Here is a 13,670-nt window from a genome sequence, read left to right as displayed (position 1 = left end):
TAATCTAACACATCAGTAATTCATCATATTGGGGAAAGCTTCTCAAGATGTTTAGTGTTTAAATTTCACAGGGGACAGGGGAAAGGAAAGAAAAAAGAAAAAAATGGAAACAACTGTTTCCTTATTATATTACCTTTACTTTTTGAAGGGTGTCTTTTAACTGATATTCATTTCCTGGCTCAACTGGAATGGTGACAACATTGCTGGCTTCGTTTAACCATAAAATAAATTTATTGAAGTTATGCTGTAATTCTGCCAGAAGATGCTGCTCCTCATCAAATCTGTAGTAACAAAAGAAAAATATAATTAAGACTAAATAGATTGTATATTCATATTAAAATGTGTATTAATTTCACGATAGTGGCTAACATAGCTATAGCTGCAAAATATTTTAATAGATGCCCAGCAACTTATATTTCTTAATTCAAATAAAGTGTTCAAAATTTAAGTGGCATTCTTTCAAATAATCCATCAATTAATTCAGTGCTTTTTAAATTGTCTACACATAAAAACAAACCAGTTCAAAAGAGATTGAAGATTTCCATGGCTGTTATTTGTTAGTTAATTCACTTCTGTGTAATATTTTGTGAGACAGTGCTAGTTTTGCTGTTAGTAATTCCAAGAATATCTGAAATTGAATTGCTTTATACATAGTATTTAGTGACTGGTTGTGTGCAATCAACTCTATGAAACACAGGCAGGATATAAGAAATGGCATACATTGCTAAGTTCAAGTTCAAATTTTTATTGTGGGAAATTTTAACAACTGAAGTTACCCTATAACACATCTTTGAAGGATGGAATGAAAAATTTTAAATATGCAGATGGATCTGAAACCATATGTGATTCAGAATTGTCATGGACAAGCACACTGCATTTATCAGTACTATCCTAAAGAAGTTGAGTCTTTGGGGAAGATTGCATAGTAGTCAGTCATCAACAAATGTTTGAGTTAATCTGTGGTATATTTGTGCTATTCTGAAACTGGTGCTTCTGATGCCTCTTTATTTTAAATACCCAGTTTTCTGGGACTACATAGCTACTATGTGAACTTAGGAAAAAGCACACCTTCTTTAAGTTAATGGAAGTGGTAAAGCCATGCCTTCTCTAAAGCAATCTTAGGGTTTTAAATCTTAAAATATGAATATCCTTATTTAATATGGCAATCTGGTAAAAAATGATTCCCATGTTTGGAACCTACTGTGCTAATCAAAGAAACAAAAGTATAAGAAAAGAGGACTTGCATTTATATGCTTAAAACATCAATTCCTGCTTAGAAATCCAAACGAACCAAGTTAATGCTGTAGACCAGTGCTTCTCAACCTTTTCTTCACCATGGCCCCCCTTTAAGTACCTTTTGTGGCAATGGAACATGGCAACGGATCGCCAAGACTTAACTCATAACCTTTCTTCTAGCATTTGTGGAACTCCTGGGGTAACATCACGAACCCCCCCAGGGGTCCACGGACCACAGGTTGAGAACCACTGCTGTAGACAATGCCTGAATTAATATATTGGTGAAGAAATAAAAGCAGTACATTTTGTGGCATTTATGACAAACAAAGAGATAATGTTGATGCTTCCAAAAGCAAGGATATTTTTTTTCCAAAGATGCATTATAGTGATTTTAATCATTGCAAACCAGTTAAAATTACAAACTTTGTTAAGTATGATGCTTCTGTGAAATTACTGATTTGTCTTCCTGAAAAATTAATGATCCCTAATTAAATTGGGGACATATATCAAATGGGAAAATCTAAGGATAGTTAGGGATTTTCTATTCTTCAATATGTTCATTAATGAGTTAAATTAAAAAAATGAAGGGAATTTTTACAAGGGTTAAAGATGTTACAAATTTTACTGGAATAGAAAAGAGAAATAAGATTGATAGATAGCTTTGATATGTTCTAGAAATGAGCTGAAAGAAACAGAATGAAATATATAGAGAAGTGCCAAGTTCAACAGTTGCTGTATAAAAACAAAGGGGACATGCACATATCTAAAAATAAGAATTCTTGGCTTGCTAATTTCATTTGCAAGAAAATGATGAAAGAGTAACTGAATGCAACCTGAATATGAGCTTGTAGTGTGATGCAAAAATAAGTAAATAAATAAAAATAAGTAAAGTAAATAAATTTTAGATTGCATTGACTTGGTTCTGCTTTGATGAGACAATACATTGAATATTTTGTGCACCTCTGGGCACAAAACTAGAAGTGAAGCATTCAGGGAATTTTGAATAAATTCAGAGAAGAATAACAATGATCAGGAGACTAGAAATTAAACCCTGTGAAGAGAATTTAAGCTCAAGAAAAGACAACTGAGAGAAAGTGATGATGATGAAGATGACAACATTCTTCGGATTCCTGAAAGAATGTTACTTGGAAGAAAGTCAGTACTTCTCTTATTCCAAAATGTATGACACACAATAATCAAACTATAGAATGGGAAATTCAGTTGTAGAAAAAAACTTATTAGTAGTAAGAGTGGTGGTGAAATCCTTTTTATTGAATCCCAAAGGTACTATTTCAAAGGAAACTGGACTTTGAAGAAGCTTCTTGGATGAAAAGTGAAATGTCTTCAAGGAGAAAGCTAGTTGCCTTTGAAAGAGTACCTTTAGGACAACAATGACTTGGATGACTGAGAATCTCCAAAGCCTTTTTACTGAATGTGTTCAACCAGAGCCAAGGCAGCCTCCTGTTTGGGATCTTTTAATTCAGTGTGCTTCACTAAATGGGAATTGGACTTGATGGCCCAAATGCCCCTTTCCAAACTTTTATGATTCCCTGTAAAGGAATACTAGATTGATAAAGGATCTTTTATGGTCTTGAAAGAATAAATATGTAGAAAAGCATGACAATGAAAATGAAATTTTACATGGAGGATTGTCTCCTTTAAGAGACATCACCTTTGAAATCAAGAAAATCAAAATGTCATAGACTTCTCTCCACTAGAAGAACAGCTCTGACATATAAGAAGTTCCATCCAAATGGGTGAAATATAAGATCCATACTAATATACCAGTCTCAGTAGAAATAATCTTAAAGTACTATTTACAGTATTTAATTAGTATAATATTTGACAGCACAAAATGTTCAACCATGAATATTTTTTAAACCTTCTAATGTTTCTGAATGCAAATGAAATACATTACCAGACTTAAAATATACTTCAATACTTTCCAATGAAACAAACAAACAAGCAAGCAAACAGTTGAGGCAAAGTATTGATAATTACCTGTTGATTTTATTAAAACATTTTCTTAGGGTTTTTTTTTCCCTCACATGAGAGCCTGGATACTTTTATTATTGCAATAAAACAGTAAGTGTAAATGCATACCGGTAATTTATAGCCATCACATCAACTTTCCCTAGATACCTTTACAGATGCTGGTTGAGATGCCTGTATAAAATATAGGAACCCAGTCCAGCAACTTCCTGATAAGGCCATTCTAACTGTAATAATTTCTAACAGTATACTTCCAGAGGTCTAAAATGAAAATATTACGAAATGATTAATCCCTTGCCTGAAGGGATCCATTTTTAAAATATTAATCCTAAATGAATTTCCTTTGAAATCTATAGGACATATGCTATACAAAGCTGTTAAGACTTTAATATTTCCCACCTATATTCTAATCTCTAATTAAAGGATGATAGAATTGTTTTACAGAGTATTGAAACAAGAAATCTACTCTTTTTCTGAGCATGGTATAATTTGATATATTTCCTGCTCATTGAGCAAAATAAAAACAGATTATGTTAATTAGATCATTTAAAATAAATCATTTATAATAATTTTGATACAATTTATCCAAGCAATTTATTTTCATGTTCTGGTGATTTGCTGAAGTATTAATATGATGTTGAACAATACGAGCCATTATTTTCAGAATTAGTATTTATGTATTTATTTACTTAGACAAATAATTGTTAGCATATGGCAACTTTACTGCACTGTTTCTTCACTGTTATTTTTAAACTGAATTAGAATAAAACAGCTTAATTAAAATTTAGACAAAGATGACACATACATATATTGCACAACAAACTTTAATATAAAATCATCTTTTTCAATTATTCTAGTATTATTTTAAGACTATATTTGAAACGTAAATAGTAATGCTGTAATGCCTCTCTATATATTGAATATGGTTGCATTTCTGAGCAATAAAATACAAATTTAAATTGATACATATTATTTAATAATCATATTGATGTAGCCACCCATCTTTCCAAATGTGACTCTGGGCTTCTGATCAAAACATGTGTGTATATAGCTCCAGAATCATGAGATGGTAATGTTAAAGCAGTGGAAAATAAAACAACACCTTGCAATATGCAAATAATGGCCAATTTGCCATGTATTTGTAAATGTTAATTGAAGGACTAATGTGATATTAATATGCTCATATTGTACTCATTGGCTTTGTCTAACAAAGCTTTGAATATCAGTCTGATTAAAAAGAGACTGGTGAAAAATCCACAAGTATAAGAACAAAATACATTTCTTTAAACCGAATTAGAAATGGTTCCAGAAGGCAAATGAAGTGACCAAATAAAAACTACTGACATAATTTAAGTTCTACTGACCCCTGTTCTAGAATTATAACTTCTAGAAAAAAACATCAATGTTTAATTAATTGCCTATACTTAAATAAACTCATGAAGAAAAATGCAATGAGAACTTGTATTGTTTCTTCTTTTTTAAAATAGTCCCCCAAAAGCTGCATATTTACTACAGGTAGTCCTCACTTAATAATGCTAATTGGGACTGAGAACTCCATTGCTAAATTATGTGCAACCTCAAATGATCATGATGATTTATGATGGCAATTGTGGCAGTTCTAACTGCCATCGTTAGCTCATAACTGCCAAACTCTGGGCATTTGAATATAGGCATTTGAGATCTTTATGTCTGGCTCTGGAAATGCTTCCTATGTATCCTATTTGGTGTTTGAGTTTGTCTTTATTTCCATCCCTCCTTACCTCATTATTTGACTTGTTTTCTATGGGTTTTTGCTTGGTATTAGATCCTGGAGATCCTAAAGGTTTGTCACCCTTCCACCTCAATTTTAGTTTAAAGCCCTACTGTTAAGTTGGGTCAGTCATTTTCCAAAAAAAAACATTCTTCCCAGTTTTTGTGAGGTGCAGTCCATTCCTTGCCAAAAGTCCAATATGGAGGTAGTGCAGACCATGGCCCAGGAATCCAAAGTTCTTTTGGTGACACCAATCTTTTAGCCAGTGACTCACTTCTAGAATCCTTTGTTCTCTTACTGGATGTTGACCTTGGCAGTACAGATGAAAAAACTACTTGTACACCTAACTCATTGACTTTCTTGCCCAGCTGCCCATTCTTAGAAGACTTCCAAAACATATTTTGAATATCATTCTTTTTTATGTTACCTGTCTGTCTTTGTTTTCTCTTATTCATTTGTGACTCTGATTTGATTTTGATTTGATTTTATTAGACTTATATACCGCCCTTCTCCCGTAGGACTCAGGGAGGTTCACAAGGTTTTTTAAAAACAATAAAACAAATTACAAAAATTAAAAACAATTAAAATGATTACACTAACCTTGAACTAAAACCCCAATTACAATTAAAATACAATTAAAATCCCGGTTAATACCCTCAGTCCAGGCCAGAAAGCTCGAAGAGCCAGGTCTTCAGGTCCCGGCGGAACGAGCGAAGGTCAGGGGCAGTCCTAAGCTCTACAGGCAGCTGGTTCCACAGGGCCGGCGCACCCACAGAGAAGGCCCTCCCCCTGGGTATTGTCTGCCGGCAATATTTTACCAGCGGTACCCTGAGAAGACCCTCCCTGTGGGAGCGCACAGGACGAAGGGAGCTTGATGCCGGCAGCAGGTGTTCCCTCAGATATCCCGGACCCAAGCCATTTAGGGCTTTATAGGTCATCACCAGCACCTTAAATCTCACCCGGAGGGCAACCGGAAGCCAATGCAGCTCGCGGAGTAGAGGTGTTACATGGGAGTATCAGGAAACTCCCATCACAACCCGCGTGGCTGCATTCTGCACCAGCTGAAGCCTCCGAGTGGTCCTCAAGGGCAGCCCCATGTAGAGAGCATTGCAGTAGTCCAATCGGGAGGTCACGAGTGCATGAGTGACTGTGCGCAGGGCATCCTGGTCCAGGTAGGACCGCAACTGGTGTACCAGGCGAACCTGGGCAAAGGCCCCCCTGGTCACGGCTCCTATATGGTCTTCAAAACTGAGCCGCGAATCCAGGAGGATGCCCAAGTTGTGAGCCCTATCAACGGGGGGTAACACCTCACCCCCCATCATTAAAAATGGAATGGACTGGTTAATCCGAGATGCCGGTATGCACAGCCACTCAGTCTTGGCAGGATTGAGATGAAGCCTGTTTCTCCCCATCCAGACCTGGACCGCCTCCAGGCAATGGGACATCACGGTGAGGGCATCACTGGGTTGGTTCGGGGTGGAGAAAAAAAGTTGGGTATCATCAACGTACTGATGATACCCCACCCTGAAACCATGAATGATCTCGCCCAGCGGCTAAGCTTGTAAGCCGCCCTGAGTCTTCGGAGAAGGGCGGGATATAAATGGAATTAAAATAAATAAATAAATAAATAAATATAGATGTTGAACAGGAGGGGAGAGAGAACCGACCCCTGAGGAACTCCACAAACGAGATGCCTCGGGGCAGACCTCTGCCCTCCCGTCAACACCGATTGCAAGCGGCCCAGGAGATAGGAGGAGAACCACTGCAAGACAGTGCCTCCCACTCCCAACCCCCTGAGACATCACAATAGGATACCATGGTCGATGGTATCAAAAGCCGCTGACAGATCTAATAGAACTAGGACAGAGGAGCAACCCCTGTCCCGAGCCCGCCAGAGATCATTCACCAGTGCAACCAATGCCGTCTCCATGCTGTACCCGGGCCTGAAACCCGATTGGTATGGGTCCAGATAATCAGTTTCCTCCAGGAACAGAGGAAGCTGATGCGCCACCACACTCTCAACAACCTTCACCAAAAAGTGAAGGTTGGAGACAGGACGAAGACACCCTCACTCAAATGTTGCTCCATTATATAACAGTAATAAAAGTGTGAAAATATTTGAAAAAGTGGTTTGTAAAAGACAGATCATGTATAAAATACCACTTTCAAATAATTAAAACAACTACACATTTATCCAGGCTTCATAAGCTGTTCCTGTTTTTTGCTCTATGTATCCAATGAATTTTAAGGGCTGTGTATTTAGACCTATGCAGCAATATCTAGCAATAACTTGCAATGAGTCTATCATTCTTGGCAATTTCATCTTATTTTGCTAAAAAAGAAAATGAAACAGCAGATTCCATTTTTATACTTTCCTGGTACATTTCTTTCAACAAACAGATTGCTACAACCACATGTCATCAGTGTAGTACACAAACGAACTCCAAAACATCTTAAGCAAACCAAAAGACAACTGCTTGAGAAGAAACACCTACAATAAATAGTGCAAGGACTACAAGAGCCAGTATGGAAAACAGATACAGTAGGCAGAAAACTAGTCAAGCACATCCAAAAATACAAATCTAAAGACATGGTGAGACCTTCTTAAATTCAGAACACCGGGACACAATCAACCACTTTTCCAACCAGAAACTGTTGTCATCTTAGACCAAACCAAATCCCAAAATGCCAGTGATGTCCTGGAAGCTTGACATTTGGGCAAATCAGACATCCATTGACATATAGAGATAGATTATATTTCCATGCCATTTGAAAGAGACAATTTAAAAAAAAAAAAAACTAGGAAGGAAACAAAAAGACTAGAACACAATTCTCCAGCAATCGACAGATAAGCAGGAATCAACACTAGTCATACAATCAGACAGAAAACAATAATCAAAGAACTACCAAGGAAGAAATCATCTCCCCCATGCCAAAATCAAGCTACAGAAAATAAACAGGATGCCAACCTATACTTGAACTGATGATGTTGCCTAGTTGAGTAATGAAACATCTGCAAGCAAACAACCAAGCTCAGAAACCCTTGAGAACTCTATAGTTCAACCCTGATCTACAGATATTCTCTTTTATTGGAACATTAAAGTAATCCTTTTTTTAAAAAAAAAAGGATTCCTATCTTAATAGCAATGTTTAAAAATGCTTTATTCAGGCCTTCAATATCTCAACTGTTATTTCTTTGTTTACTTACAAGTATAACGATTGCTAGGATTTATTTCAGTATGTGGTAGTAACAGTTATAAATGGTCCATTTAAAACTCTCCATCTGCAATTAAGTGCTGAATATTTTATTACAAGAGTAATTTAAATGCATTTACTGGACCAAAAAAAAGAAAGCTGTGGTCTGTTTGAAATATTGGATGAGAATCTGCTTGCATTATAAATACTTCTAATATTTTTAGTAAATGGAATAATAAAGAGAGCCTGGTGAAGAATTGACATATAATTTAAAAGTAAGTGCAAAGAAGAACAGTTATGTACATTAAATAGTCAGATTTTAATAATGTTTGTGTACTTAAAAATAAAAAAGCTCTCTACAACTGAAAGAAGATGTAGATCTAGCTTCAGTGTTTTGAGGATAAGGAATAGTTAGACAACATCAAGAGTAAAGTGAGTTGAAGTTACCAAAGGCAAGTCTTGTTCTTGCTTAAACTATGAGACAATTTCATTATTTGCACACTTCAAACCCAAGAATACACTAAGGCAGTGTATTGTCCACCTCAAGGATAAAATACCCAGACACAAACTGAACAATGTGGTATATGCAGTATAGTGCAGTGAGCCATGTGCAGATCTGTACATTGGGGAAACAAAACAACTATTTCATAAATGCATGGCACAACACAGGAGAACAAACTCATCAGAACAAGATGCAGCGGTCCCTCTGCATTTAAAAGACAAAGGCCACCCTTCTGAAGACAGCAAAGTCCACATTCTAGACAGAGAGGACCACTGGTTTGAAAGATTGTTCAAAGAGGCCATCTATGTCAAAACTGAATGGTTGTTTCTCAACAGAGGTGGAAGGATACAACATCATCTATCTCCAGTCTATAACACAGTCCTTTCAACAGTTCCAAGAAGGCTCCACACACATTTGCACTACTCAGTGACTCTGACGACACAGATAAGCGTCCAGGGGCTTCAGCGAGTCACTAAAAGAATGCAAATGACCAACTGTCTGCAAGGAGTATAAATGCTGCCATTTCCCACCATCCAGTCATAGCTGAAGAAGCTTCTTGGATGGGAAGCGAAACATCTTCAAAGAAAAGCAAGAAAGTCCAGTTGCCTCGTGAAAAAAGCCTCATGACACCTATTGTTCACCAACAACTGACAATAACTATTCTCGAAAGCACACCCCTTCTTCTACGATTTTCAGATGCTATGAAGGCCGTGTGAGAATGGGTGTGTTGTCATGTGGCCTCCAGACCCTCTGGAAGTTGCACAAGAGAGCTGTGCCCTCATTTGGCATCTGAACCCTTCAAAAATCATGTGACAATGGGGCATGCTTTTTTGTAGCTTTAGAAAGTTGCAGAGGGTGTAAAAGACTATTCTCTGAAGCCACTTCAAGAACAAAAGCTTCATGAGGCATTGAAATTCCTTAAGTAGGCCACAGAGACTGTCAACAGAAAGAGAACATTGTCTGAAGGTGATCAGCGGGTGCTGGGGATCACGTGATCAGACTGTACTTTATTTTTTAAAAAATAAATAAATGAATATGTAAAAATTGTTTCTCTTTTGTTTGGAAGGTGACACATCAGCAGAATCAAGTTAGGTATTTTGACATGCCAAGCCCACTTGTATTTCATCCTCTAATGATACAACATAATTAGAAAAGAGAAAAAAGGAGAGGTGGAAAGGGAGGGGAATGAGGAAAAGGATGGGAAGGGGGAGGAGGAATGGAAGGGGAGAGGAGAAGAAGGAAAGTTATAAACAGTTTCTGGTCTTCTTAACAGAAGTAAGCACATTGAGTACACTTATATTTCATCCTCTCTGTCTAATGATACAACATAATTTCATTATTTCTATAGTCTACACTTTCTAATAATAAAATCCAGAAAAATCCAGAAAAAAACTCCATAAGGGTTTCTAATCACAGCAATAAAGGCCCTTTTCTAAGTCAATTTGTTAGCTCTGCTAATGCTGTCATTTTAACCAACCTTTCCTCCATTGTGGGAATTTCAGTGTCTTTCCATTTTTGTGCATATAATAATCCTACAGCAGTTATCATATATATAAAACAACCTTTTGACCATGCCAATACTTTGCAGCCAATAAACATGTTCTTAGAGGAAAACTCAAGTCTCGGAGTTCTGTTTTAGTTGGTCTCATCTATCAGAACCATGACAGAAACCTTATTCAAGCATTAAATTTATTCAAGCATTAAATGTCTGCTAAAATTGGTATCTGTTTACTTTGAACTCCTTTTACTTGTGGAAGAGAGACTAGGGTGTCTCTTCTCCAGAAAGTGAATTCAGACAGGAATCAACTTAACGTATGCTACTAAAAACAAAAACTCTAATATAATATAATGTGAAGTCCTAAAGCCACTTCTTAATACTTTCAATTGTCTCCTTAGGAGTGTGTCATCCATCTACACACATAAAATTAGACCTCCTTTACAGTAACCATTATTGGAATACATTATGAAATACCAAAAATAAAATAAAACTGTTATTATCTGTTATTATCCTACCTCTTTTTTCTCTCTGCCAACTGCCTGCAGACTTCCTTCCATCGGAAATTCAAGCTGTCCAATTTTTCTCTTAAATTGCTGGCATCTGTTGCTGATGATTGCTCAATAATCTCATCCCCATCTAGGTTCAAAGTTCTGACAACAGCTTGCTGCCTCCCAATGTCATCCTGAAGATCCTGCAAGGTACCAAATAATTTAATTAAATTAGAAGGCAACCCTCTTCTGCTTTATTATACAGATTAAGAATGCTGTGACAGATGTAGTAACAGAAAATATACATGATATAATCTCTTTTTGATCTTTAAATACCAAATTTATCAGTAGGGATGGTTTTTTATTTTTACAAGTATGAATTATTTTCAGATATGATTCCCTTATGATTTTTAGTACTCTATAGAAGAGTACATAGAAAAGATTTAAAAATATGTACCAAATATAAATCATCACTTAATCTGTTGGGAATTTGAAAGTGATTTATATTCATACATACCTTCTTCTGACATGCTGATAGAATACACTTATTGGTCAGTACAGAAATCAGTATTTTTAAACTGTAACTATAGATCATTTGTACATGTAACTATTTTTTGTTCCACTGTTGCTTTATGACCTTATAAGCCCACATATTGCTCTTTTACATATAGAGAACATATGTTGTTGTTGTGGTTGTTAGTTGCGAAGTCGTGTCCGACCCATCGCGACCCTATGGACAATGTTCCTCCAGGCTTTCCTGTCCTCTACCATCTTCTGGAGTCCTTTTAAGCTCACGCCTACTGCTTCAGTAACTCCATCCAGCCACCTCATTCTCTGTCGTCCCCTTCTTCTATTGCCCTCAATCTTTCCAAGCATTAGGCTCTTCTCCAGTGAGTCCTTCCTCCTCATTAGGTGGCCAAAGTATATAGAGAACAGCTAAACTAATTTAATTTAATTTAATTTCAACACAAGTTGCTAAATTTTATTGATTATAAGATCAGCTCTAACTGTAACCTGCGCTAAGATACCGTACTCTTCTCTGATATTACTGTAGTTATAAATTATCTTACCAATCATTATACTGATCAATGATATACTAGTTATAGAAAATATTTTGAAGGGGATAGTAGCATTTGTGGGTGGATGGTGGTAGCAGCAATGTAATTGAAGCCACACTTCTTTTTTCATATACACAGTACTGATCCATATATAAAAGTGGTAGGTTTTCATTCATGCTGGTGTGAAACCATAAGATTTCCAAACTCACCCTTAGCTTAGAGTTCAACAAAGCTGAAAACTAATTTTACCCAAGCTAATATACATAAAAATATAGCACAATACTCTTACTCAACACTCAATGGCAAAGCATAATGCTATTATTATCTATGAAAATTAATCCAGATTGTAATCCTTATGCTGATTTTTAATTTAGACCTTAAGGAATTTTGACCTAATTTTTTTAACTAACTTGATTCTATTTCTGGAAAAAGCCTATGTATAAACAATGCCCAATCACAAACTCCTACCAATAATTTAACACTATCACATTCTGTGAATATTCACCAAGATTTTAAATATACTGCTAACAGAACAGCTCTACAGTCATTCCATCAAAAAGAGAAGTTCTTCATTATAGATCTCCCAACTCTCTCTCTCTCCCTCCCTCCCTCTCTCTCAGGTTTTGTAATTATGACAAATTAAGTATATACATTATATTTATATAGTTGCTCATCTCACAATCGTACAACAGCATACAACAAGGCACAATAAAAGGCACAAAAACAGATTAAAAAGGGATTAGAAAAAAAGGAGGTGTTAATTACCCAGGAGCCATCTCAACATTTCATCATTTTATGTTTATGAATGAATTGCTTAGCAACATTTATTTAAAATACTTTAAGGGGTGTTAGGTTGAAGTTAGAATTATGGATGGGATTAGTCATGCTAAACATTAGCATGATGATTAGAATTAATAGAATGTTTTGTTATGGTTAGAAATTGTCCTTATGTTATTGTTGGGAATAATCTGCTAAAATAAGGATACCGTACTATAAAATTTTATTGTGCTATGACATTATTATATTATTACATTTTATTAGCATATTATTGATTTCAGTTTTTGAGGTTGTGAAGATATAAATTTCTTAATATATTTTGTTTTAAAAAGTGTCATTTTTTTGCTTTATTTCTTTGCAATACTTAATGATTTAGGCATAAATTTTTCATTAAAAAGATTTTTAGAATGTAATACTTTTAATATATATATATATTAGGAAGCTTTAATATTAGATAGATAGATGATAGATAGATAGATAGATAGATAGATAGATAGATAGATAGATAGATAGATAGATAGATTCTTTTTGCTTTTTATATCACTTTACCTACAAACAGTAATAAGTTGCTTTTGTAGAGCGCTAATGGCAAAAGAGAATACCATTACTTACAGTCACCTATTGAATTCATCATAGAGATAAAACTCAAACTAGGAGGCTTATAATTTTTACCTTAGCCTCTTCATCACTGTGGTATATCAGCTTGCAGAGTGCTGCAGAGTACATTAACCAATAGCTCTTTTGTGCATGGAAATAATGTCCTTCTTTTCACTTATATCAGCATGGGGCAAGAGCAAAAGTCCTATAATTGCTTGAATGCCTTTGTTATATTACGTCTACAGAAGTGTTTGCAGTTTTCAAAATATCTTCATTGCAGTTTAATCTTTGCTGATGCTAGTTCATTAGTCCTTTGCCTTGCTGAACTGACACTTCTGAAAGCACACTGTACTGCCCAAAAAAAGAGAAATAAATGCTGTCTCTAAAAGACCTAAGTCACTAAAGCATGAGGAATCTTAGACTACGAAAATAATAACAACTATGTTGAAACAGAAATGGGAAAACAAAACCTTTGATCTCTACAGAAGACATAATTACTATGAGAAATGGAAATAAATAAATAAATATGGTGTAGCTTCCAAGTAGAGCTAACTCCAATTAGGAATGCAATGACAAC

The 13,670-nt window shown here is 35.6% G+C and overlaps 1 protein-coding gene across 7 annotated transcripts in view; it reads right to left on the bottom strand.

Annotated features, from left to right (window-relative positions):
- The window catches only part of DMD (dystrophin), a 931,439-nt gene that overhangs the window by 331,362 nt on the left and 586,407 nt on the right, over window positions 1–13,670 (bottom strand). For all 7 annotated transcript variants that reach the window (XR_014026476.1, XM_081327957.1, XM_081327955.1 and 4 more), the window contains 2 exons: window positions 10,689–10,864; window positions 134–281 (listed from right to left, as the gene is read on the bottom strand). Coding sequence is in view for 6 of the 7 variants with exons in the window: in XM_081327957.1 (XP_081184083.1) it covers window positions 134–281; window positions 10,689–10,864 (324 nt within the window). In the remaining variant the exon portion in view is untranslated. The remainder of the gene's footprint in view (window positions 1–133; window positions 282–10,688; window positions 10,865–13,670) is intronic.

This window comes from Vipera berus (genome assembly GCF_964194415.1).
Source record: "Vipera berus genome assembly, chromosome: 4".
Lineage (NCBI taxonomy): Eukaryota > Metazoa > Chordata > Lepidosauria > Squamata > Viperidae > Vipera > Vipera berus.
Note: the sequence above shows the minus strand (reverse complement) of the source record. Positions and strands in the feature narration are given on the sequence as shown.